We start from the raw sequence: 23,669 nt of genomic DNA on the forward strand, positions 1-23,669 counted from the left end.
ACCAACCACCAAACAACCCCACAATATTTGTTTTTAACCAGTAGGTAATGGCTTTAGAATCACGCACATCACACTAGAATAATGTAATTAAGTGAAAGCAGTGTCCAAGTGCAAAACCAGATTTAATTCTATATAAAGTTAATCCAGTTTTTTTTTTTCCTAAACCACTATTTAAAACTCATTTTAATAGCACAGGTACAGAAAACAACCAAGACAAACTTCTAAATCCAAGCCCACAGAGGCTATGACTAACTATAATCATTTTGTTTCACTAAGTTTTGAACTTCGATTACAGTTATTTTGAGGGCTTTCTCCGAGGTCTTTGCATATCCTTTTCAGTTTCTTTTCTGATTTGAAATTGTTTGTATCTTTCTGCCATTGCAATAAGCCCGTCTGGAACTACCTGATAAGAAACCAGCAGAAGGACAAAGTCAGTTTTAAATCTAAACATGCATCCAGAAGTGAAATACAAATGGAATAAAATATATACTATTATTCCTCAGCAGGTCTCTATGTCCTTTCTTTGGACACAGAAGGCTTTGATTAAAGCTCCCAGTTCTTTTCTGGGACTCACCTGTAAGGTAAAATACAGCTAAGGATATCCACAGCAAGACAGACTTAAGCACCGATTTTTTGCACAAGACACTACAAACACTCACCAAGAAAGGTCTAAGTAGGCTTAGACCTTCATGAAGAGTTTCAGGTCGTAACCCAGAACCAATACAATTCCTACCCAGTAACGTGTATTCTTACTTGGTTTGCTCTTTCCAGAATTTCAATCAGCTCAGATGCAACTCTCCAATCATTCTTGGTGACAAGTGTTACTGCCTTCCCAGTACGTCTAAAACAAGGAATAAAATAACTGTTGATCTTCAAAACAACTACTGCTAGGCTTTTCCTACTGACCTATACAGTAATAAGTTGTAAGGCAGTGTTACTGAACTGGTAAATAAAACTGGCTTGAGTATTTACTATGCATGTGACACAAAGCAACTTTTCATAAAGATCATAATACGGCAATTCACCTAATATGGAGCAAAGGCACAACTAATTGAGACTTTTAGACAATAAACCTAGCATAAAGACAACATATTTAAGCATGAAAAGGCATACATACATACCATTAATAAAATAAACACATACAAAAGAAAAACTGCACTTGTGCCAACCTGGGAAAGCAGCATTCAAAAATTCTAGCACCAAACTACACCACCACGACAGGCTGAAAACTTTGAAATTATATACGTTTTTCCCAATGGGCTGCCTAGGAAACTAAACAACTTAGTGGCTCACGAAGAGATAGACAAGGAAGTGACATTTCAGATTATCTACACAGACAATGTTTTGAACCATAATTCTTCAGCATTTAAACCAGCTGTCAAACAGCCCTCGTTCCTATCCACTTCATGAAGTAACAGAAGAGTGGAACACTTGTTTGCCTTACATTTAAGTGAACTAATTTCGAAACACGAAGCAGTACATTATCTAAAACATACTTTGCTAGACCCTGAAGGCTTCACTCCCCCACCCCACATCACCTGTAGGTCTAGTATTTGGCAAGACAAACACCTGTGCACTGCATAAAACACTGACAACACGTTACTCTTCTCTTACAAACGCTTACCCTGCTCTTCCGGTACGACCTACTCTATGAACATATTCTTCAATGTTGCGAGGGAAGTCAAAGTTAAAAACATGAGTAATATCATGCACGTCAAGGCCACGGGATGCTAAGTCAGTAGCTACCAGTATTCTAACTTTGCCTAAAATAAGTACAACAGAAAGAGAATGGGAGTTTATAAAATAAACAGTAAATATACTCCTTTTGGTCTATTTGTTTTCTAGTGTATAATGCACTTATTCTTAACACATAAAGGAAAAAATCGTTGCATGTCACACCGAGTTAGCATCAAATACAAGGTGGTAAATAAGCACTCGAAGTATCATCTTACTATTATTTGTACTTCCCAAGTAGAACAGTAGGGTGCAGAAGAAGCAAGAAACATGCCTAGCTGAAACAGTCTGAAAAGAACAGAAACTCCACCAACTATATTGTCAGGGGGCATCCTTACCATAGGACTACTGTTTTATCAGCATGTGATCACATAACATGAAAGTATAACCCTACCAGCATAATCAAGAACAGAACTGTTTCACTGAAAGCACCATTATTTGACACTTTAAATTTACCGTTCTGTAGACTAACATAATATTGACTTTTCCATAGAGATTTCAAGAAAACAAACAAGACTTACTTTAAATTATTTAACTCAGACATTCCAAATTTTATTGAAGACCCTGTTTCCAGATTTTTTTTTTTTTAAAATAAACCAGTACTTTGGTACTAACTTACCTCTCTTGAAGTCATCTAAGGCCTGTTCTCGATCACACTGTTCCCTGCTACCATGAAGTGACTGTACTGGAACTCCTTGGAGACTAAAGTCACTTGCTAAGTCATCAGCTCTAGGATAAAATAAAACACTGGTTCTTAAAGAGGGCTGGGGGAAGAAAAAGCGCAGCATCTACATTTAGATCCAAAAGATGATACTGTGACAACAAAAACTAAACGTGCCTAAGGACAAAACCCTACCTAGGTCAGCTGTTACTTATTATAAACCAGTATGATAGCAAGAATATTCCCCACATAATTTTTTGCTTTTTTTATATATAAGAGAAATAGATTATTTTTGTGTTTTTCACTCAAAAAGCTCAGGTATGGTACAGTGACATCGTGCCCTCCCCCTCAGGTCTTGTAGGCACTGGTTGCATATGGAAGGAAACAGTACAGCACATTAATGTACCCCCAAGAATCTTAACATCTACTTACTATGTGAAATTTGAGTTTTACCACCACCATTAATGACATTAAAAAAAGATCCAAACTACTAGTCAGTCTAGAGGAATGAATAAATGAATAGATAAACACACTACTACTACTGACACGTTGACAAGAGCTGTTATGCTTGGTAATTATGCGAACTAAGAAACTACCCAGTATTTGTTAGGGGGAAAAAAAACCCCATACAACCCACCAACGAACAGATGTAATACTGGGAAGTGATTACGTACGTAAGTTTTTTTCCCACAAAAATGATGACTTTATCACTTGGCTTCATAGTGTCAATGAAGTACTGCATGAAAGCTTTCTTTTCCTCCTCGGCGATAACAACAACTCTCTGCTCTACTGTATTTACTGCCTGTTAAGCAGCAAAAAGGGATGTTAAGTGGAAACAATTTTTCTGTTAAATCCCGTATTACGATATATGAAACTAGTAATATGATACCATGAAAAACTATTTTAAAACCAAGATATGCATCAGTTTAGAGTTCAAACAATGCAGATTTATTCATTGTTCCCTCGTCACTTTAGAACAGTAAAATTTATTTTTAAGCAGTTTGCCAGGTTATATATTTGCAGAGTTTTAGAGGGCACAGATTAACAGACTAGTGAGGTGAAACAAATATTCCTAATCTCAGTGAAAATCAGATTGAAGTACTTTAACTTGAGTATATATTACGTCAATCCAGAGCAAGTTGGAACAATGGCAGTCTTCCTTGAAGGGACAAACTTTTAAAGAAGACTAATCTATTTGAAATTATCAGTCCTGCTTAATTCTTCCTACAACTGTTTGTTAATAAAAATTTAACTCCATTACATTTGATGGTTGCCACAGAACAAGGGTCCTCAAACTACAGCCTGCGGGCTGGATACAGTCCCCCAGGGTCCTCAATCCGGCCCCTGGTATTTACAGACACCCCCCCCCCCCCCCCCCCCCCGGCCGGGGGCTGGGGGGGAAACCAAGCAGCCGCAGATGGCCTCCTGCCACTTCATCCGCACACCGGCCCCCTGGTTAAAAAGTTTGAGGACCCCTGCCATAGAATGTCTAAGGTGCACTATGTGAGTAGTATAAAGGTCTAGACATTCTCATGGCACTATCTCATGACCTTGTGGCAAGGGCTGAAGAATCAAACAAGTAACAGATTCCCTCTCCACATGGGAACCCCTCCTCACCCCCCCACCCCAAGAAGTCACCTCTTACAATTAAGAGAAGCTCCTGTAAAAGAGATGAAGAAAGAGAGCTACAACAGCAGATGTTATCTTTCAAAGCCCAATCCTCTGCCTTTGACAAGTAATGCCCTTTGATTACAGTTCTGAATAGAACCGACTAAAACTACATTTTCCCCCTATTTCCACCCAGAAGTATATTGGATACCAATTTTCCTCATCCCTACCGCTAAAGGTGGAAGATTTCTTTTTTAGAAGAAATAAAAGAAGCGAAAAGGAAGATTTCTTAAAAAGAACCGAACTCAAAGCAATCTCTGGACCAGGATGCAGAGACCTTGGTAGAACTACCATTTCTGTAAATCCTGCTGGTACTGAAGCCAACTACACACAGCTGCATAAGCATGACAAGTATGCAACTACATCTACGTATCAGAAGTTCTGAACTTTCTTAGAGTTCTTCCTCTAACACATATATTCCTGCTCTATGCAAGTGCCCTCCAGGAGTTCAGTACAGAGCTTCCACTCTTTGAAGAAAGCAGCAGTTAAGAAACACAGATCCATATAGGGATCCGTATGCATGAGAATGAAGACCTTCAGAAGGAAAGGGAAGGAACAAGAACTGGCTGAACAGGGGCAAAGGCTGCAGAAACCAAGGTTTAGGCAAGAACATGTGGCAGTGCAAAGTACAATATTCGACTTTAATTGTATTGATACCCGTCACTTGTAATATCTTCTACTGAAGATTTAGGACTTGTTACAGAAACACATGAACAAACACCTTTGCTACTTTTTTTCTTCTAGTGTTTTCTAAACTTTTAATGAAGCTTTAAAAGAATGATATGGATTTTTTTTTTTTGAAGTCTGAACTGATTTTAAGTTACGTGCATTTACTTACATATAGTTACAAGCAAAATTTTTCCTGGTTTAACCATAGGTTCTTCTCAAAAAAACCCCAAAAACCAAACCAACAAAACAACCAACCCCAAAAACTTACTGCTAAGTCAAGAGTGCCAACATACACAATCATAGGATTTTTCAAATAGGATTTTGCTAGGCGACGAACACCATCAGGCCAAGTAGCACTAAACAGGAAATGGAAGAAGACACACACATAAGAAGAGTGTGCAAAATCTTCTCCAATTCATTAATTTAATCACATTCATCTTTCTTTTCTTTCTCATACACCAGTGAAACACTTGAGCATGCAGTAACAGTGAATTTATGTAACATTTATAAATAATCTTAAGAAGTTTAAGCACTCAAGCTTTAAAGGTACTTTCTAGGTTAAAAGTACGGGCAACAGCTATGGAGCCTTTCTAATGAAGCCAGAAGTTAATTTACTACTACAGTGATATGTAATAAGCAAGTTTCCAGTCTGCTTTTATTAAAATACAGTAACCAGAATTATTGTTGGGATTTTTCTATTGTTAAGGTCCAAAAAGCTGGGTAATTTCAAAATTAATCCAGGTACAGACTAGCACAAATATTGATCAGGAAGTCAGGAGACACATTTGGCCCCAGATGAAGATGTGGAAGCTGGCATTTCAAATTGATGGGGCAAATTCTAGCACTCCCAGGACACCTCCATTTTTGGGAAAAACTCCGTTGGTTTTATAGTTTATATACAACATCAGAAAAGGGGTTAGAAATGAAAATAAAACTGTGAAATGACTCATTAGGATTGACTAGACAGAATTAGAAAGAAAACTGATGCCATACCCATTCAGGCTAGTGGAAGTTTTTATTAAACTTGGCACATTTGTTTAGAACTTAACTTTTTCAATAACCTTATGTTTACAGTATTCAGTACAGAACATCATTATGTTTACATACCTTGTCATAACAGTTTGTCTGTCAGGCCGCACATCTATTAGGATCTTCATTATCTGAGGTTCAAATCCCATATCCAACATTCTGTCAGCCTCATCTAAAACCTGCTCAGAACAAGGTTATTTATCGTGTCTAGTTCCTTAGATAAGGGTTTCAGCAAAACACTACAGAGCAGACCATTTTAATGGTAACAATTTTAATTGCAGAATCCACTCCATAACATATTGCAAAACCTGTTCAACTTTATTTCACCACTTCAATTTCCTTGAAGGTTTTTCATTTAGTAATACATTTGAGGGCAGAAGAAGTAAACCTACACCCTTAAGAGCACTTAAAAGTCAAGGAAGAAGAAACAACTGTTTGTTTGAACAATTATTTGGTCGGTGTCTGAAAATCAGTGCAGAACTAAAAAACCCAACAAACCTAAAATTGACAAAGCACAGGGTGTGGAACTGTGCACAACACTCTTCGTAAGAAATTTTTGGTAGTTTAGAGGGGAAATCTCATTTCTACCTTGTTAAGAGATCTCACAACAGATCAAGATATCAGTTATCAATTTAGTTCCTCATTAGAAGTAGGAAAAAAGCCAGACTGTACATTCTGGCTCACAACAGGACACTGCAGAACATCCAGAGGTCAAACTTGTTTCATCTAGTAACAAAATAAGAACTAACAACCTACCAAAAGAGAACAAGTGAGCTGAAGGTCTGAGCACAACTATTTGGAACTGATCTTTTTTCTAATATCAAGCACACTTGTGAATGTTTTAGTCTCACGCAAAGGAAGAAGGCTGCCATTCAAGTCTCATTTCTCTCCTTTAATTTTCAAGTAGAGTTTACATAAATCAAAATTATATGGATCATGCTTTTAAGTACTGATGTTTTCTAGTCACTTATGTGGAAACGTAAGGCTTCGATGATAATCCCTTTCTACTGTCCTGATTTTGCTGGTCCATTATTTTCAGATGTTTTATTCTATTAAAGGGTTTTTGTACACTATCTGTGTAAATCTTAGAAATAATCATCTGAGAGACAGAAGACAAGAATTCTATTTCTTGATTTAATTCTATTTATTTTCAAAAGACTCACAGAGACTTCCTTAACTAGTTGGATTCCAATACAATGGCAAGGCTGAAACATGACTAATTTTATATACAGATTTGGCTACTACACCCCTTTTAGCAGCAGGAGCTTTCTAAGCTATGAAGCACACTGGTACTTCAATGGGCGGGGAGAAGAAAGCGTTAAGTATGTGTATCAGATGGATCAGAGTAGTTGAGGTTTATTTATGACAGATGCTCAATAAAGAATAAAAGCTGTAGTAGATGTAAGATAGATATTAGCACTGTTTCTTCCAAATTTCTCGTAGCCAGGTCCTTGTTTATAAACCAGATCTCCCACAAACTGACATAATCTTAGGTTTCTTGTTATCTATACTTATTTGCTTGTTTGTTAGTATTACTCATTTCAGTTGTATTTCTTGGCAATAAATTCTTACAATCCAGTTCTTCATGTGAAAACTCTCTCCTCCATTTTAAAATTAGTTGGTAAGTTTTACACTATTTTTTTGTATTTGAAGAATAAAATGACTACTCCAATCTACCTTCTATATCCTACTTCATGATTTAGATAGGGTTTTTTTTTCAGTATACCCTTCCCCCTAAATGCTTCCCAATTATTCACATGCAACTCAAATTTCCTTCCTTCTGCTTTATGAGCATAAGGTCAAAAGAAAAAAAAAAGCACTCAGATCACCGATTAATGAATACTGACTTACACTGAACACAGCGATACAGAAAGGAATCTTCAAGTGACATGTATTGTAAGCAATCAATCTACTCTGCTGTCTTCCAAGAGTATTTCCTTTTCCAGATGACCACATTTCTAATGATGCTATACCACCACTGGCCTTGCCAGTAAGCTGACAACTATTATCTAGAATTGAAGCTAACTTGTTAGAGCAAAATGAGTATTTAAGCCTTAGGAAGGAGTGCAGATAACGGAAGGAAAGTGGGCCAAATTGTCAAACTAGGCAACAAGCCACCAGTTAGACAGACAACTCAATTTGAATATATGAAAGTACTTTATGAAATAGCAATGATTTTAAGTGTCCAGCACAGCAAAAGACAAGAATGAAGACATAAGGATTCATAACAATGTTTATCTACCTGTTTTCCCCACTGAGATTAAAAGAAAGTCAGTCACCCAAACATTTAAATATTAACTGTCTGTGACTCTAGTGCTTACTGCACAAGTTCTAATAAGACTCCGAGTCACTGGAAACCTTTAAAAGAAAAGGAAAAGACAACTTCAAAAAGGCATTTCATCCATTCATAACTGATTTTGACAAAAAGAACTTTAAACCAGCAAACATTACTAAAATGAGGTAATAATTTAGCATGTTTAAAATGCTTATTGTACTAGAAGCCCATTTTATTTTTTTCTAGGCAATATTCCACATCTGAAATGCAATTACGGTAAGCATGAACCATCCCTCTGACACCAATCTGAATGTTAAGATGTATTGTAATTAAGTCTTGAAGAGTTTAAAGAAAGGGTGAACTTAAGCTTTAATGAAGTTAGGTCAACCATTTCCCAACTTGGTGCATTATGCATTCTGTATCAGCTACTTGCCAAGTATGTTATGCTCTTCAAATTTATGAAGTTGTTCATTTGAAGATCATGCAGTCTTCCAGGAGTAGCAATAACAATATCCACACCTTTGGTAACCACGTTTATCTGTCCTTTTCGGTCCCCACCACCATATATGCAAATACTGAAAAAAATAAAATGTTTACAGAAGCAGTGTATTAAGGTTCAAGTAAAGTCAATCTTTTTCAAATAAATGCCACGATATTGCTTCATTTTAAAAAATACCATCTGGTATTACCAAGAAGAAGAAACACAGTAAGTATGACTGACAGCACCACAATAAATAATGAACTTAACACTGAATGATACTCCCTCAACATTCAGCAACAGCTTTCTGCTGAAAGTGCAGTGAAAGTAACCATAAAAGGAAGGAAGGTAGCTATTAAGCTATGAGTATGTTTTGCGTTGTTCTGGAAATATTCATACCAAAAATAGCTGAACATATGAAAGGACGCATAATTTTCTCAACAGTACCATCAAAAGTTAATTTGTTTTGCTGTTAAAATCAATCAATGTACTTGTAAAGGTATTAGGCTTACATTCAAACTCAACACTGTAAAACTCCTCAGTATTTTGGGGAAGGAAGTAGAACATGCATTTAATTATTTGATGACTACAATCCTGAGTGCTATACAAAGTTACCAGAGAGCTCTGAAATTCAGTTTTGAAGTAAAGTAATGTCTGTTTAACAGCTTAAATGAAAATCTACTCTCTCAGCAGGTTTGTGGGTAAAACCAAATTGGGGAAGCAGGTGGTACACTAGAGGACTAGGCTGTTACTCAGAAGAACCACAAAAGGCTAGAGAAATGGGCTGTCAGGAATCCCATGAGGTTTAATGAAAGCAAAAACGGGGATGGAATTACCCCATGGCTGAGGGCCAACATACTAGAAGAGGACTTTGCAGAAAAGACTTGGCTGGGCAAGAATCTGAACACTGTTCAGCAGCGTAACTGTTGTGCTATACAGAAGGTAGCCAGCAGGTTGACAGAGCTCGTTATTCCCCTTTATTCAGTGCTTGTGAGACCACACCTCAAGCACAATATCCAGTTTTTGTACTCCCTGCCTCTACTGAAAGACAGACATATCCATACTGGAACAAGTCCAGCAGGTAGCTACCAAGATGATCAAGAGGATGAAGTGCATGATGTGAGAAACTGGTTACCAGACTTGTTCAGCCTCAAGATAATGTTCAGGGAGATTTTATTGCCGCCTAGAACTACCTAACAGCAATGCCGAGAAGACACAGCCAGACTTTTCTCAGCTGTCCATAAAGCAGGACAAGAAGCAACAAAGCTACAATACAGAGAATTTGACTATATAACAAAGATTTTCACCATGAAAGCAGTCAAAACAGGCACTCTAGAAACTGGGGAAATACAGACTCCGCATTTACTACCTTGCCCTCCTCTCTTAGCAAATGCAATTATTTCAGTAGATGAATTAAGCCACAAGTGGTAGGAGACAAATATTACTTAACAAGCAAGTGAGAAGTTGGATTACCTTTTAATTCCTTTGTATACGTACTTCAAACACTCTGCCTCTACTTGAAGTGCCAGTTCTCTAGTGGGAGCAAGGACTAACATTCCTGGCCCCCCACGCTGATCCTTGGAACTGCAATAAACCATCTTTAGAATGTGGGTATGTAAGGCTAGGCAAAGTCTATCACATCTGACATCCAATATTTTTATACTGTTCTAGACTTTCTCAGTATATTGCTACTAACAGAATCTATGGTGATAAAATTGGTACTTATTCCACCAAGTTTATAACTTATTTCCAATTTGTAACCATCACATTGGGGGTGGGGGTAGGGGCGAAGCATCCACAACTACACAAGTCAGACATGTCAGCAGTCCTTACATTGGTTGTGAAGTCAAGTGAATGAATCCAGGCATTAAGTACGCTAATGTCTTCCCAGTACCAGTCTGTGCTATACCAATAAGATCAATTCCTTGGAGTAAGATCGGCCATGCCTGGGACTAATATAAAACAACAAATACTTAATGTATTTTTAACTTTAGCTTCAGTTAGGGTCATCAAAATTGAAGGAATACCTGAATTGGTGTAGGCTTTTGAAAACCAACTTTTCTTATATTAGCCATAATATCAGGATAATGCTCAAATACATCTTCAAATTTACAAGCAGGATTGGGAATGCAGCGCTTTTCACCTTCTTTTAAGTCATCACAAGTTATATTATTATTTTCTTTCCTGTATAGAATTTAAGAAGTGCAATTGCTTTAAAGTCTCATTAACTGAAAATTCAGAGCTAACATAAAAGACTGGCTTTCTGAGTTTTTGGATGGTTTTTTTGGTTTGTTTTTTGGTTTTGTTTTGTTTTTTTTTTAATTCCTGTAACAACAGAAAACAAGTTGAGGCTCTTGAATGAAACTTACAGCTATTCTGACTTTTAAGAAAGCTTTACTACAGAAACTTCTCCTGGAGGCATCAATTACCATTCCTCTTAAGCATGACTAATTTGAAGTTATATATGGCTATTAACAAACTGCAGTACTGTCATATCAGACTTCAATGACACTCTATTAACAAATTAAATAATGTTTCAAGTTTTTAAACCTAAATACAACCCAGAACACAGAGGAATGGATTGCACCTCTTTGTCAGAGCACTATACTCTGACAAAAGCTTTCCTGAAATATTTTCAGAGCAGCTCCCCGGATGCTCTAGAAAACACAAACAGAACAGTCTAGAAAAAACAATGTGGCCAGTAGGCCAAGTTCAACATCCCCCCCCCCCCCCAAAAAAAAAAAAAGCAACCCCAAAACACAATGTACAAAAAAGCTGTATTAAAAACTGAGGTTCTGCGTGTGTGTTGCCCCCCCCCCCCCCGCCATTAAGCGTTATTAAGTAGTTTATCTTCACTCCAGTCCTGTACTCTTCTGAAGATTCCATTCAGCAAACAGTTTTACCTCAGGCAGGGTATGGGCTATGAAAAGAACAGGTAATTCACCCTCTCCTCATGTTTAATTTTTTTTTTCCATTTACTGCCTTTTCCTCTTTAAAACAAACAGATTAGATTAAAAACATCCCTCCATCACACAAGTGCCATTTCTCAATGAATGTTCTGAACCTACAGAACGAAGGTTCTGTTACTCTTGACTAGCTTTAACAATAACGTACATAAACTTTCAGGAAACATGTCAATTCCATGCTTTGCTCACTGTGGCAAGGTTTCTCTGGTGGGCATGCAAGAGAAAAACCAGAACCATGCATAAAGAAAAGTAATAAAAGGTAACGCTTCAGGAATGCTCACCAACTTCATTAGAACTACTGAAAAGGGTTGAAGCTATTACCAGGGCCTGAACTGAATCGCTTGAAACAGATGATCTGCTTTTCTTGTGAAGTAATGATGTAGATTAACAGATCAAAATGAATGCATACAGTTAACTGAGGAATATACTCACCAAGATGCACTTGCAAAGACAAGACAGATAGGAAGAGGACAGTAATAAAAGTTGAAATTTGCTTTGAACACTGTGTTTGACTAAAATATATGGGGAAATAAATGGCAGCCAAGAGGTATTCAACACATGAACAATCATACTTGGAAGGACCTAGAAAATGTGAACATGCAGTTTCATGAAATTCAAAGAAACAGCCAAAAGCCAAACAAACCATCTTGATTTTTTTTTCCCCCTTCCAAAAGTCAACTAGATCAAACACTTTTAGAGAAGCAGTTAATCCCTAAAGTTAATTTTCCAAGCAACTAATTAATACATCATCTTCTAGTTACTGTTTAACTTCTAATAAAAGAGTTCCTAAGAAAGATCTAAATTATTACAAAACCCCAACATTAATGCTTCTGTCGCTGTATTTCACCTCCAACTTTCTGGGCTTTATACTACAACAATAATTTTTGCCAAGCAGATGATTCCCAATAGAAACGATCTTACCGCCACAGCTCCACTTCCTCTTGTGACATAGATGCAGTCCTTGATGATTCTTCATAGAAGTTTTTCTCAATAGGAGGCAAGTCTTGAACAATCAGAAGAAGTAAACTTGAGTCAGTGAGAAATGCTACAGACTCAGGGAAAGTCTGCTAAAGTTTAAGATGGAAATCCCAAAACCCAGACAGTGCCTTGTACTAGGAAGGCTAGTCAAAAGTGCTGGAAGACTACTGCTGTTCACATAAAAGATGAAGGCTGAGACAAGTGCTTAAGTGTCTGCAAAAAGAACCACTTCCCCACATTTCAAGTTCTAAAGTAATTTCTATTAACATATACAATATTTAACATTTCTCAGTTTTTTGCTGCGGTCACATACAAAACAGCAGCATTTTCAACGGCTGAAGTCAAAATACCAGTAGAGTAGCAAGTTTAAGTCTTCACACAGCAACTACAGCGTCCTCCATGACCGTGCTGAGAAAAGCTCATGTCGTCACTTTACTGCAAATACTTAACTGTATCTTTAAGTGTCCAAATCAGTTATCTCAAAGCAAAAACTAAAACATTTAAGCATTCAACAGATTTACCAAATAAAGACAGGTACCATACAATCAAAATTTTAAAACTAACCTGCCCACTTCATAACTTCATATTTAGCTTTGTTTTCTCGGAGAGAGATCCAGTTAATCACAGGTTTCTTTGAATTACTTTCAGGGTTCCTAACGTCCAAGGTTCTTCCTCCAGAGTTAGTACCAAAATGCTGCTGTTTGATGGAATCTGTTGCAAGGTAGGGAAGAAATCATCTCAAAACAAACACTTGACTTTCTTTTTCTATTGTAAGGCCTCTTAAGTGATTGTGAATAGACATGAAGCATTTAAATAGAAAATTCTTTCCTAGGTGTTAAAATGAAACATTGGCAAAGCCTGTACAAATCCAGTTCTGGTAAGAAAAAAGCAGCATTTCAACATCTTTATAAAGGAATTAATGACAGGTTCCAATATGCTGTTCCTCCAGCTATAAAGGAGGCTTGCTGTTCAGCAGACTTTTGAAAAAACTAGTGAATCCAGTAGATGGTATGGAGACAGAAAGCTTTATTTTTAACACCTACAAGAACAAGGTTTACTTCTAAAGCACCCAATAACACCACAATTAAAGTCTTAGTGCTATTATACTGTATATTCCTTTTTTTTTATGAGGTTAACACTCCTCAAGAAAGAGATTTTACAATGAAGATATAAACGGAATGTAATTTGTATTAGTGGAAGAGCAGGAAACATGGGGAAAACACAGTCACACATACTAAAGGAGTGTTAACTGTTTCTAGTCTCCTGAAACATGCTTGTCTACCATCTGGGGCACCTCCAAGATCAAAACTCACAATTACTCCATTCCTTTTATTCTAATGCTGGAACACAACTCTCTGATGATCCCTTCTTCCTCATCAGTGCCTCAAATAAACAACTATGGATGCTGTCTGCGCAAAAAGTCATTGGGAGCACACAGAAGACAAATACCAGTAACATAAGCAGAACCTCAACATATAGCCATTACTTACAGATCCATGTAACAGACAGTTAACATCATCAGGTCTAGTAAAGTGAGGCACCATGTGCAATATCAAATCTTAAATGCTAACTTGCCATGAAAGCCGTAAGAAGTCAGCATCACCTGTGCTATGATCAGTACCATTTGCTTTATAGGATGCATTATAAAAGCTTACTGAATTTTAATACTGCACTGATACCACATTAGACATTAAACTATAACCAATACTTGTATTTTCGAGGAATCGGATTGATAATGCAAGAAACACTTTTGCATTCATTAGAAGTGTTGAAACCTCAAAGGAACAGATTCTCACAGAAGTCTGGCAGTTTGGGGGTGGGGGGGTGATACTATTCATAGCTGAGAAAAGAGGACATCTACATATTTCTGTTTTAAGGAAGTATGACAATGTCCAAGAACAAGCTGAAAGTTAATTCACTCTGGTAAAATATTAACAATATAAAAATACTCTAGCAAACTTATGTTTTCTTTCCCCCCTCCTCACCTTCCAAAAACATATTACTTACCTTTCTCAGTCCCCCCTCTAATGTTCTTTTGTCCAGGTCTTGTAACAGCATTGTCAATCAACATCTTGGCTTTGTTTTGCACAGCAACACTGCCAAAAATCCTTATTTCAGCTTCATGGGTTCCCTTTATAACCTATGTTCATAAAACCTTACTGAGTTTTTTTTGATACTCCAAAAAAATTATTATATAGGAATACATACTGAAAACAAACTTTAATTTTTTTTTCCTGAATTTTAACTTCTCTTCCTAGGAAGAGGTCCTTTAATTCCCTTCCTAAAACAAAGGGAAATAAACGCATACTTAGGGAAAAAAATATCAATAAGCCCTTCTTACTTTCACATACCAGTCAAATTATACTCTCAATCCCACTTCCTTTTTACCCATTCTTGTAAAAAGAGCTGAATTATCACTGCAACACCCTTCAACTTGCTGCAGCCACTGGTTTACACTGGAGCAAAACTCAGTATGTTCTCAACAGAGTCCAGGCCTTGACGCCACACAGCATATAGTACCTTTATCCTGGCACCTGAAGAATCCTCAAGTTCTCTTATTTTAGTTCCTCCCCGACCTGTTATAAAGATACACTGCAGGTATTACAGAGATTTAGGCAGAACTGTAAAAAACTACACATGGTAACTCTTTAAGTATTTTGGTTGTAACCAAAACCTAAGCCATTCATGTGAGGGTATGCATCCATAAATAACAGCACTTGTGGCACCAAAACACTGGAAAATGTGGCTAACTTTTCTGGCCACGGGGGTGGATGGCACCCCAGTTAAAAGAGATAGAGCAACAAAACTACCTCCAAGAGAGCCACCCTTCCTCCACATGCCTAAAGAGGGGCTTCAGCCCACTTACAGACTGCTAGCCATGAGAGACGGGCACCAAGCCAGCCACTTCAGGGAGGAAAAGCTTTGCTACCCTGGCGAGCAGGAGAGCTCTGCTCTTCAGCCAGTGCCCTGCAAAAGCATCCTGCCGTGCCAGACGACAGAGGTGCAAGGGAACTGCCAGGGGCCCACACCAACAAACCTCTCCCTGACCGGGTCCTGTCCTCTCCTGCTCCCCCCCGCTGCCAAGCGCCCCGGGGGGTAGCGGTGTGGCCATTATTACCTATGAGAGCCCCGACCAGGGCACTATCGATGTGGAAGGTGAGGGGCACCGCGGCGCTCTGAGCTTGGCCGGCGGTGGCTCGGGGCAGCCCCTGCCGCGCCGCCTCCCCGGGGCCGCGGGAGCCGTCAGTGCCTCGAGCCTCCCACTCTCCTCCGCCGCTGGCCGCCACCTGCCGCCACTCTGCGCTCCTTCGTCCTCCGCTACCCTCTACGGAGATGCAGCTCTGCGAAGGGGTCGCCGGCAGCTGGCACAGGCGCCCGGCGGCGGCAGCAGCAGATGGCGGCCGCCCCGACACACCGCCACCCCCGTCGCGACTCCTGCCCCCGCCAGACATGGCGACTCCCCCGCCGGACGGCGCGGCTCACGTGGCGGCCCTCAGCGTGCCTTAGGCTAGGGGCACGCTGATTGGCCAGGACGGGCGGCTCTGTAAGCAGTGATTGGCTGGCTCGGCGAGGCGGCGCGCGGGCGGGAGAACCTACGGCCGTCCTGGCTGAAGCCGAGGCTGAGCTCGCGGCCCGTCCGCGCCCTGGCGCGTGCTGCGGGGCCGGTGGGGTCCGGCGGCTCCGCCGGCCTCGGGGCAGCCCGGGGCGGGGGGGGGGGGGCGGGCGCTCCGCTGAGGGCCAGGCGGTGGTTTAGGACGAGAGGGGCAAGAACTCGGCCCTGAACCTGTGGGATGCCCCCGAAGTCTGTGGGGTGGCCGGAGGGAGGGCAGGCAGCCTCAGGGGAGGCTGGGGAGTGAGGGTGGTGCTGAGTAGTTTTGTGAGGTGTCCAGGCTCGTGTCACGCTGATACACTGCAGTCTGAATTTTTTAGGGAAGTAGTAATATTTAATCTCAAATGAGGCTTTGATGATACTTTAATGAAGATTGTAGTATGACTGAGCGTACCAAAGCCGGCATGGTATTGGAAGCAATCAGAATGGCTGTGGTTGGAGGAGCCTCTGGGGGTCACCTTGTCCAGCCCCGCAGCTCAAGCAGGGACACCAAGAGCTGGTTGCCCAGGAGTGTGTACTATTGCCAATGATGGAGACTCTACAAGCTCCCTGGGCAACCTGGCCCAGTGCTCAGTTACTGTCACAGTGAAAATACAGAAAAAAAACCCCAAACCCTGAGGAAAAGCTAACACCCCCCTTCCCTCCTTTCAATTACACTGAAAATCTGCTAAATGAGGATTTACGTTTCCCTTTTAAGCATGGTCCTGTACTATTGTGCAGAGCTGAACGGTGAACATGTATGTGTCTATGCATGCACATTACTGCTTGTGCCTGGCCGTTGTGACCTGCAAGGTAACAACTTAACGGGAAGAACTTCACATTGCTGTCCTCTGACCCTTCCCTGCTATCTCTATGTACACGTGAAGCAAGACTGGCCAGTTTAACACAAGAGGAGCAGGCACATGTTTGCTTTTTTTTTTTTTTCCTGTCCTCTGTTTATCCTTAGGCAGAGCTTGGCAGTGTTCATATAGCCTGTGCGTACAAATGGCTGACATGGAAAAATCTGCCTTTCTGGAGACTGCACCTTTAAATTTCAGTAAGATTATGTTCATCAGAGAGGTAGGGGATCAACTATCCCTGTACAAGAAATATCTTGCTCTGATTTTGAAGTCTCCACAGGCACTGACTTCACCGCAAGAACAGGCTCTCTGTATTTCGTACTTCACACCGAAATAGTAAAGCTTCTTTTTGGCAGGACTACAGGAAGAGCAAAGTGGGGAAAGATGGCTGTACGCTTGGTGCAGCAGCATTCTAGAGCAATTTTAATGATTCAGTGCAGAGGAAAGGGGTTCACCTAGGCCTCAAGTTAAACTGAGGTAGCAGATGGGCCTTCCCTGAGGAATCCCGCTCCTCACACAAGCCCCTGGTTGCTGATCCTGAATCAATTACCATTTATCTAACAGGGAAGGTAATAATAACTTCCAAACTCATTTTCATAGAAGTGCTGAAACGTGAAGTTTAAGTAGACGGTTACCAGAAACTGAACATATCAGACTGGTTTGTGTGCATTTTATTCTAGTAAACTTCCTTTGTGGTGTTTTGGTCCATTTAATAAAAAATTACGAAACTTCAAATGGAAAACAATGAGCGATTTAAATTTTTTTCTTGCCTGATATGCACTCACACCATACAATCTTTCTTGTAAGGAAAGAACCCCAGTAGGCATGGTACTTTTCAAATTATTTTTATTAACAACAATATGGATTCAACTTTGTCAAGAAGTTACAATTAACATTTTAATGTACTGGCTAATGTTGCAGTGTCAGTGGAAGCAGCCTTTGTGCCTTCTAAGTCTGTTATGAAACTGTCTTTTTATCTTTCAAAGAAGTCAAAAATGCTTCCAATAGCAGATGATATTGGGTATGTCTGGAATTGTCCTATGTGTGGCCACAGCCGAATGAATGGCCACATTTGCATCCAGATGAATGAACAGGAAAATATTACATGCTTCCACTGACGCTGCAGGGGACAAATCTTATTTGAAAAATCAATTAACCTTTTTAGATAGTGACAGCACTTTGTGTGATGTGGTAATCCATTTGAATTAAGTCAGTTAACACACTTGGAAAAAAAAATGTGAAGCAGAAATATCTGGGCAAATTCTTTTCTAACCTGTATTTCATTCAAACCTAATGAATCCAAAAGGATTGCATGACATATGAGTCAGGGTAAAAGTTGGCCCAGAGAGGCAAGTTCATTCCTGGTATAGGTGGGTTCAGCTCCTTTAAGGTCAGTGGAACTGAGCCTGATTATCCCAATGGAGGCTGAACTTCACCCAGCTGGGCAGTGAATTCATTGAAGTCAGAGAAGCCATCCAAGGATGAATTTAGCCTCAGGTGTTTAAACCCTTTTTTCGTTCCTTTGCTATTACATTTTCTTTTCCTGCTTACTCCACTTTTCTGATTATTCTCCTTTTCTCTGTGCTTTTTAAAAATGTCCCTTCTTCCCTTTTTACATCAATACTTTGTGCGTTATTTTTTATATAGTCAATGTGACATGGGTAAATTCAGCTAAATATTAGTTTCCTCAGGAAATAACTGGAATATTACCATTTTCACTTTAAACAGATGCCCAACAAATTAAGGATTTGAAACTGAGTTCCTGATTCAAGAAAAATTCTTGAATTCCATAGAATGAATGAATTCCATAGAATTTTTGCTTGAGTAAGGATTGCAGGTCCCAATCCAAAAATAGTACTGTACATCAGATGTTCTACTATACATCAGCAATTCAGTATGATTTATCACAAAAGAGCAGGTGAATTACTCATCACCATACTATGAGAGCAGTCATTCTAAGTAGGATTATCTCAAAAACATATGGAACAACCGTGGGCACTGTGAATAAAAGTGTATGATCTTTGCAATCTTGAACCCTAGGCTAAACCACCATATTCATATTTAAATAAAAAGTATAGATCATATAAGCCAGGAGCAATTACAAATTTTTATACAAATAATAATCATCAAAACTATTCTTTTCACTTCTCTTTTCAATCAGATACAAGAAACACGCTGATCAGAAAACAGTTATTTGGATAAGGCATAATTCCTGAAGCTCTTACTTAAGATCAAATTCTCTCTTCAACAATCCTCAAATGGATTGTAAATCAAAACAAAAGTTGTCTTGTCCCTACTCATAAACAACTCTTATTATCTGTCATGAACTGGACTTTATAAGCAGCTCAAGACAAGAATTGAAAAGCCAGACAGGTCCTTCTTTTGTGAAACTGATGAATGATTGTCAGTCATGACACTGTCTTTTAAAAAGCGAGTGTAGAAACAGGAAACTTCTCATGAGGAAATATGAGCAAAGCTTATAAAAATCCAAACAAACAATTCTTCCTCTCCAGATTTTCATATATTCACTACTCTTTCTATTTTCTAACAATATTATGTTAAAAAATTCCTATGTGATAAGACTTGCAGCTACAAAAATAATAATGGTGAGCACAAAAGAAAAAAATCAGGATTTTAAACCATAATTTGAAAAGATACAATCTTCTGGATTTATTAGTACTTTGTAAAGACATTAACATTTTCATACATAATTTATAGAACTCATTCTTTTGTGCACAAAATTGTATTAAATAAATTAACTTAAAGTTAGAAGGACTCAAGCATGTCATTTAAGGCAAAAATACCAAGTTTCCGTGAGATAAATTATCCGCAAAACCCAAGGCCCTGTGTCTGTGCGGCATCGGTACAGGCAGGGCCAATGCTCAGTTCTCCCACTGATGCCTTCCGGGCTCAGTGGGGCTGCAAAACCATCTGCTCGTGCAGATGAAGGTGGAAGAGTGGTGTCCAATTCATGATGCCTTGATTTTTCGATCTCGTCAAGAAGGGGAAGGGAGTTTCATTGCTGACACACAGTTGCCATGTGCCGGATCTCTTGCTCCTTGACCGAACCTAAGTGCAGGTTTACACTTAGGTCAGCAGGAGGGTTCACGTGAAAGGCAAGAAAGGCACCAACAGTTAGGAAAAAGAAAGAAAAGCCTAAAACCAGCTTGTACATTTTTAAATATTGGATAGTACTTCAAACTTACAGATCTGTCTGATAAACCACAGACATTCAAATAAGTTAAGAGTTAAATGAACTGAGATGTAGAAAAATCCCTATTTATCCTCACAAAATTACTGCTGTAATCAGGCTTTAGTATGATCAGACTGCACATGAAAGAAAACAGGAAAGGCTGAATGTGGTAAATTATATGGCAAATCAGTGGTGAGGAAATTGTGCTTCAAGGTGTCTTTCAGGATTTAACAGCTGAAGTTTGCTCCGGTGTAAGCCATGGAACACAGTGTACCATCCGTGGACCCCATATAATGACACAATATATACACTCTACAGTTTGCATGTACTTTCACATAATAAGTTTGTCATGTAACATCCAGGAATACTTCTGTAAAGGAAATACGGAAGCAGAAATTGTAATGGTTTCATAGTAAACAGATCAAGTCCTTCACAATACAATCTACAGCATTTAGCCATGGTTAAGACTGGAGTGATACTGATGTACAGAGTAAGTTCCCAGCAGGTCTGGGCCTTGAGAGAACACTGCCCTGAGTGAGCTGGCACTGGCACCCCTGTACATTCGGTGTTCCTGCTGCTAGAGGGAAGCTGAGCCCAAATCGGGTTGTCTACAAGCCTGTGGTGCAGGTGGGATATAAATCAGGGGAGGCAACACACAGAGACCTCGTTCAGCTGGGAAGAGCAAAAGCCTGTTTAGGCTCTGCAAGGGATCTCCCAGTGGCAAAGCCTTGCTGGGGATGTGCAGATAGTCACTAACACTGCTCCTGCATCTCAGCAGAAGTGAAGTGTAGGTTAGGATGAGAAAAAACAGAGGATGTATCAAGCAGGGATACTTGGTCTCATGTAGGCTTTAAATTTGGAAACTCAGGTATTAGGAGGAAGGAGTCTGAAGGTTCTTTCTTGGAAAGTTCACAAGAAATGACAGCAGGTGGGACACAGTGTTGAGCTATAAGGGTGCAACTGCTTTCCCCTCTCTCCTCCTCCCCTTTTATTTAAAAACCAACCAAACAAAACCAACCAACCAAAAAAACCTCATCTGCAGGTTTGGTTTTTTTTTTTTTTTTTTCAGTTAAGGTGGTCTTCCCCATTTCTATTTCCATTTCTGGTTGCCTACATGGCCTTTTTTTTTTTTTTTTTTTTTTTGGAAATAGCACTCCATATCTGTGACTGACAGGCTGGATTAAAAAAAAAAATCCAGCTTTTTGCCTCTTTACCTTCCTTGTTTTATTTTCTGGGATCATTTCCCTTCCTGCACATCTAAATCCATATTTTTTTTTCTTCTTCATTGATTGTGTTATCTTTCTTCCCTGTGCTGTCCTTTTTAGTTTCAGTTCCTCATTTTCCCTCCTTTCCCAGCCTTATGAAGTAAGTGCTGTCATGGTATCACGTTGGGACTGCACAGAAAATTGCCAAAATTTCCACAGAAGGAAATAGTCTTCTACAATAAAGGCAGCACCTGCTTCCTTCCCTCACCTACTGCTGCCAAAATGTTTCAGATTCACATGATAGCTCCTCAGTGAGACTGGAAGGAGAGAGTCCCCTGAATTTTTACTGCAGTCACCCAGGTTATCCACTTCTGAGGCCAGCCCCAATCCTCAAAATACAAACTTTTCATAGTAAAATAATGTTCTTGTTATAAAGAACAACACGATAGTGGTGTGTCAGATACTTTTGCCACAGCACTAAATCACCAAAAATCGGATGGATATGAACGTACTTTTCAAAGTTAAAAATAACTGACTACTGATGAGCTAATGTGTGTATCTTGCAACTGGCAGCCATTTCTAATCCCATATTACTGGTTTCCTTGGTACCTTGCTAGCAGCTGTAGATAATTTTTTGTTGTAAACATAAACTATCATCTAAATCAGGACATTATACATATATATTTATTTATTTAATTAGTTCAGAAGCAAAGTGCTTTAACCCTTACGATTTTTTACTTCTGCCCTGTAGAAACGGCACTAGGTCTAAATGCTCAGATTTTTGCTTTTTGATACATCCTGCAGCATTAGCTTTGTAGGCAACTCATTATTTAAACCTACTGTACTACATGAAAGGCCGTACTGTAGGTGTAAATTTGAATGTTAGCCGTCACTTAAACATGCATTTTCATGCAACTAGGAGATATGGGCTCATTCAACTGCTTTGCAGATTCATCCTGATTTTCGTGATTTTATCTTATTAAAAAGGCTTTGAAAACAGTTCATGCTATGATATGTATGACTAGAGGAATGACCCAGCCAATGAAGAAAGCCCACAAGCTGTTATTTAAGTTTGACATGGAGCAGATTGAGTGCTTCTGTACCGTCCCCTGGCTTGCAGATGCTTTGAGATGATCTTGATATTCCAGTCCTTAGAGAGTCAGCAGAGACAGTTGTTTCCACTAACGGGCGCGAGATGGCTTCAGTAGTCTCTGCTCCTGCCTCTGTCTCCAACTCTTCATCAGTTATAAATAATTTTGACTCCCTCCATTTGGAGTATACGTCTTGGCTACCTCTGGAACTGCTGGAGTCACTGCCAGCAATCTGTACATTCAGTTCTTCTGTTGATTGTATAAGGTTTTGTACAGATAAAGATTTTCCTAAATCCATTTGCACCACAGGTTTAACAGAGAGCAGAGGTTCCCCTTCTGTATCCAGACTTTTTCTCCATGTGAGATCCTTTGTCGTAGTGGACTGTGCAACTTGTCCGTTATCTTTTGATGCAACAAGGCAAGCGGTGACATCAGAAATATTTTCCTGTGTGGTTACAGGAATAATATGAACGGGCTCAGGCCTATTGATATGCTTCATTGATGAGAAAGGTGGTATTTGTAATGTTGTTGGAGTTGCTGGCTTAGTTGCCTGGTTTATTTGGTTTGATGTATTATTAACTGTTGCAGGTCCATCATTTGGCACTTGCGTTGCTTGACTATGCATAGCTGGACTAAAAGCATAGTAAGCCTGAGTGCTGAATTCATTTGGTGTCAGTATAAGCTGCAGGCCACGAGGCAGATTGGCACTAGCTGATCTGGATACACATCCACTGATTTGTGCAGAATTAGACAAATCTTTGCTGTCTGATGGACTCTGATAATCAGAAGTCTGCTCACACTCAAAAGCTGGCATTTGAAATGAAGCCAAAGTGAGTGCAGATGCGGATCCTTTTCGTAAGACTTGTTGATAAATATCTAATAGACAGTCCAGCTTTGATTCAATGGATTGTACCTAGAGGAGAAGAGTAAAAGTTTGATGTTAATACCAAATACTAACTTAAAATGTTTGGAACCCAAGCAAAGGGAAAATATGACTACTGAAGAGAAGAATGGAAGGAGCTTGGTATACATTATTGACCTTTGAAAAATGACAAAAGCCATGTAAAGTTTTCATAAGCAGACTGATAAAAGGAAAAAAAATTAATAACCTGCAATTTTTCCTTACTTTTTTGTTCACGGAAGACAGTTAAGGTAGTGTGATTCATACAAATTTTATTTCAACATGTAAACGAAGGGGGCTTTAGAAGAAAAAAAAGTAAAAATTACCTGTTCAGCCTTGGAAAGTGGCAATAAAATACACAGAAGGCATGAG

At 39.3% G+C, this 23,669-nt stretch overlaps 2 protein-coding genes across 4 annotated transcripts in view; both read right to left on the minus strand.

Annotated features, from left to right (window-relative positions):
* Window positions 1–14,529, minus strand: DDX43 (DEAD-box helicase 43). Its single transcript, XM_027817026.2, has 14 exons — window positions 14,466–14,529; window positions 13,023–13,130; window positions 12,402–12,483; window positions 10,542–10,698; window positions 10,348–10,466; window positions 9,988–10,098; window positions 8,470–8,611; window positions 5,840–5,940; window positions 5,001–5,088; window positions 3,070–3,197; window positions 2,354–2,463; window positions 1,625–1,763; window positions 754–841; window positions 1–403 (listed from the first exon to the last, which is right to left on the minus strand). The coding sequence occupies exons 1-14, from the start codon at window positions 14,527–14,529 to the stop codon at window positions 296–298; spliced, it is 1,545 nt and encodes a 514-aa protein (XP_027672827.1). The 3' UTR covers window positions 1–295.
* A 3,207-nt stretch (window positions 14,530–17,736) lies between these two features.
* Window positions 17,737–23,669, minus strand: part of KCNQ5 (potassium voltage-gated channel subfamily Q member 5) — a 303,880-nt gene continuing 297,947 nt past the window's right edge. For all 3 annotated transcript variants that reach the window (XM_055713884.1, XM_055713883.1, XM_055713882.1), the window contains one exon: window positions 17,737–23,309. In XM_055713884.1, the coding sequence (XP_055569859.1) occupies window positions 22,368–23,309 (942 nt within the window). In that variant the 3' untranslated portion in view covers window positions 17,737–22,367. The remainder of the gene's footprint in view (window positions 23,310–23,669) is intronic.

Source organism: Falco cherrug, chromosome 6 (genome assembly GCF_023634085.1).
Source record: "Falco cherrug isolate bFalChe1 chromosome 6, bFalChe1.pri, whole genome shotgun sequence".
NCBI lineage: Eukaryota > Metazoa > Chordata > Aves > Falconiformes > Falconidae > Falco > Falco cherrug.

What these genes read in the sequence shown, in the direction of transcription:
- DDX43 (XM_027817026.2), bottom strand. Translation starts at nt 14,529, where the DNA reads ATGTTGATTGACAATGCTGTTACAAGACCTGGACAAAAGAACATTAGA. An exon ending in TAGAGGGGGGACTGAGAAAG is followed by an intron (nt 13,131 to 14,465) that starts GTAAGTAATATG and finishes CTAACTCTGGAG; the next exon opens with GAAGAACCTTGGACGTTAGG. An exon ending in TGAAGAGCATAACATACTTG is followed by an intron (nt 5,941 to 8,469) that starts GCAAGTAGCTGA and finishes TGTTCTGAGCAG; the next exon opens with GTTTTAGATGAGGCTGACAG.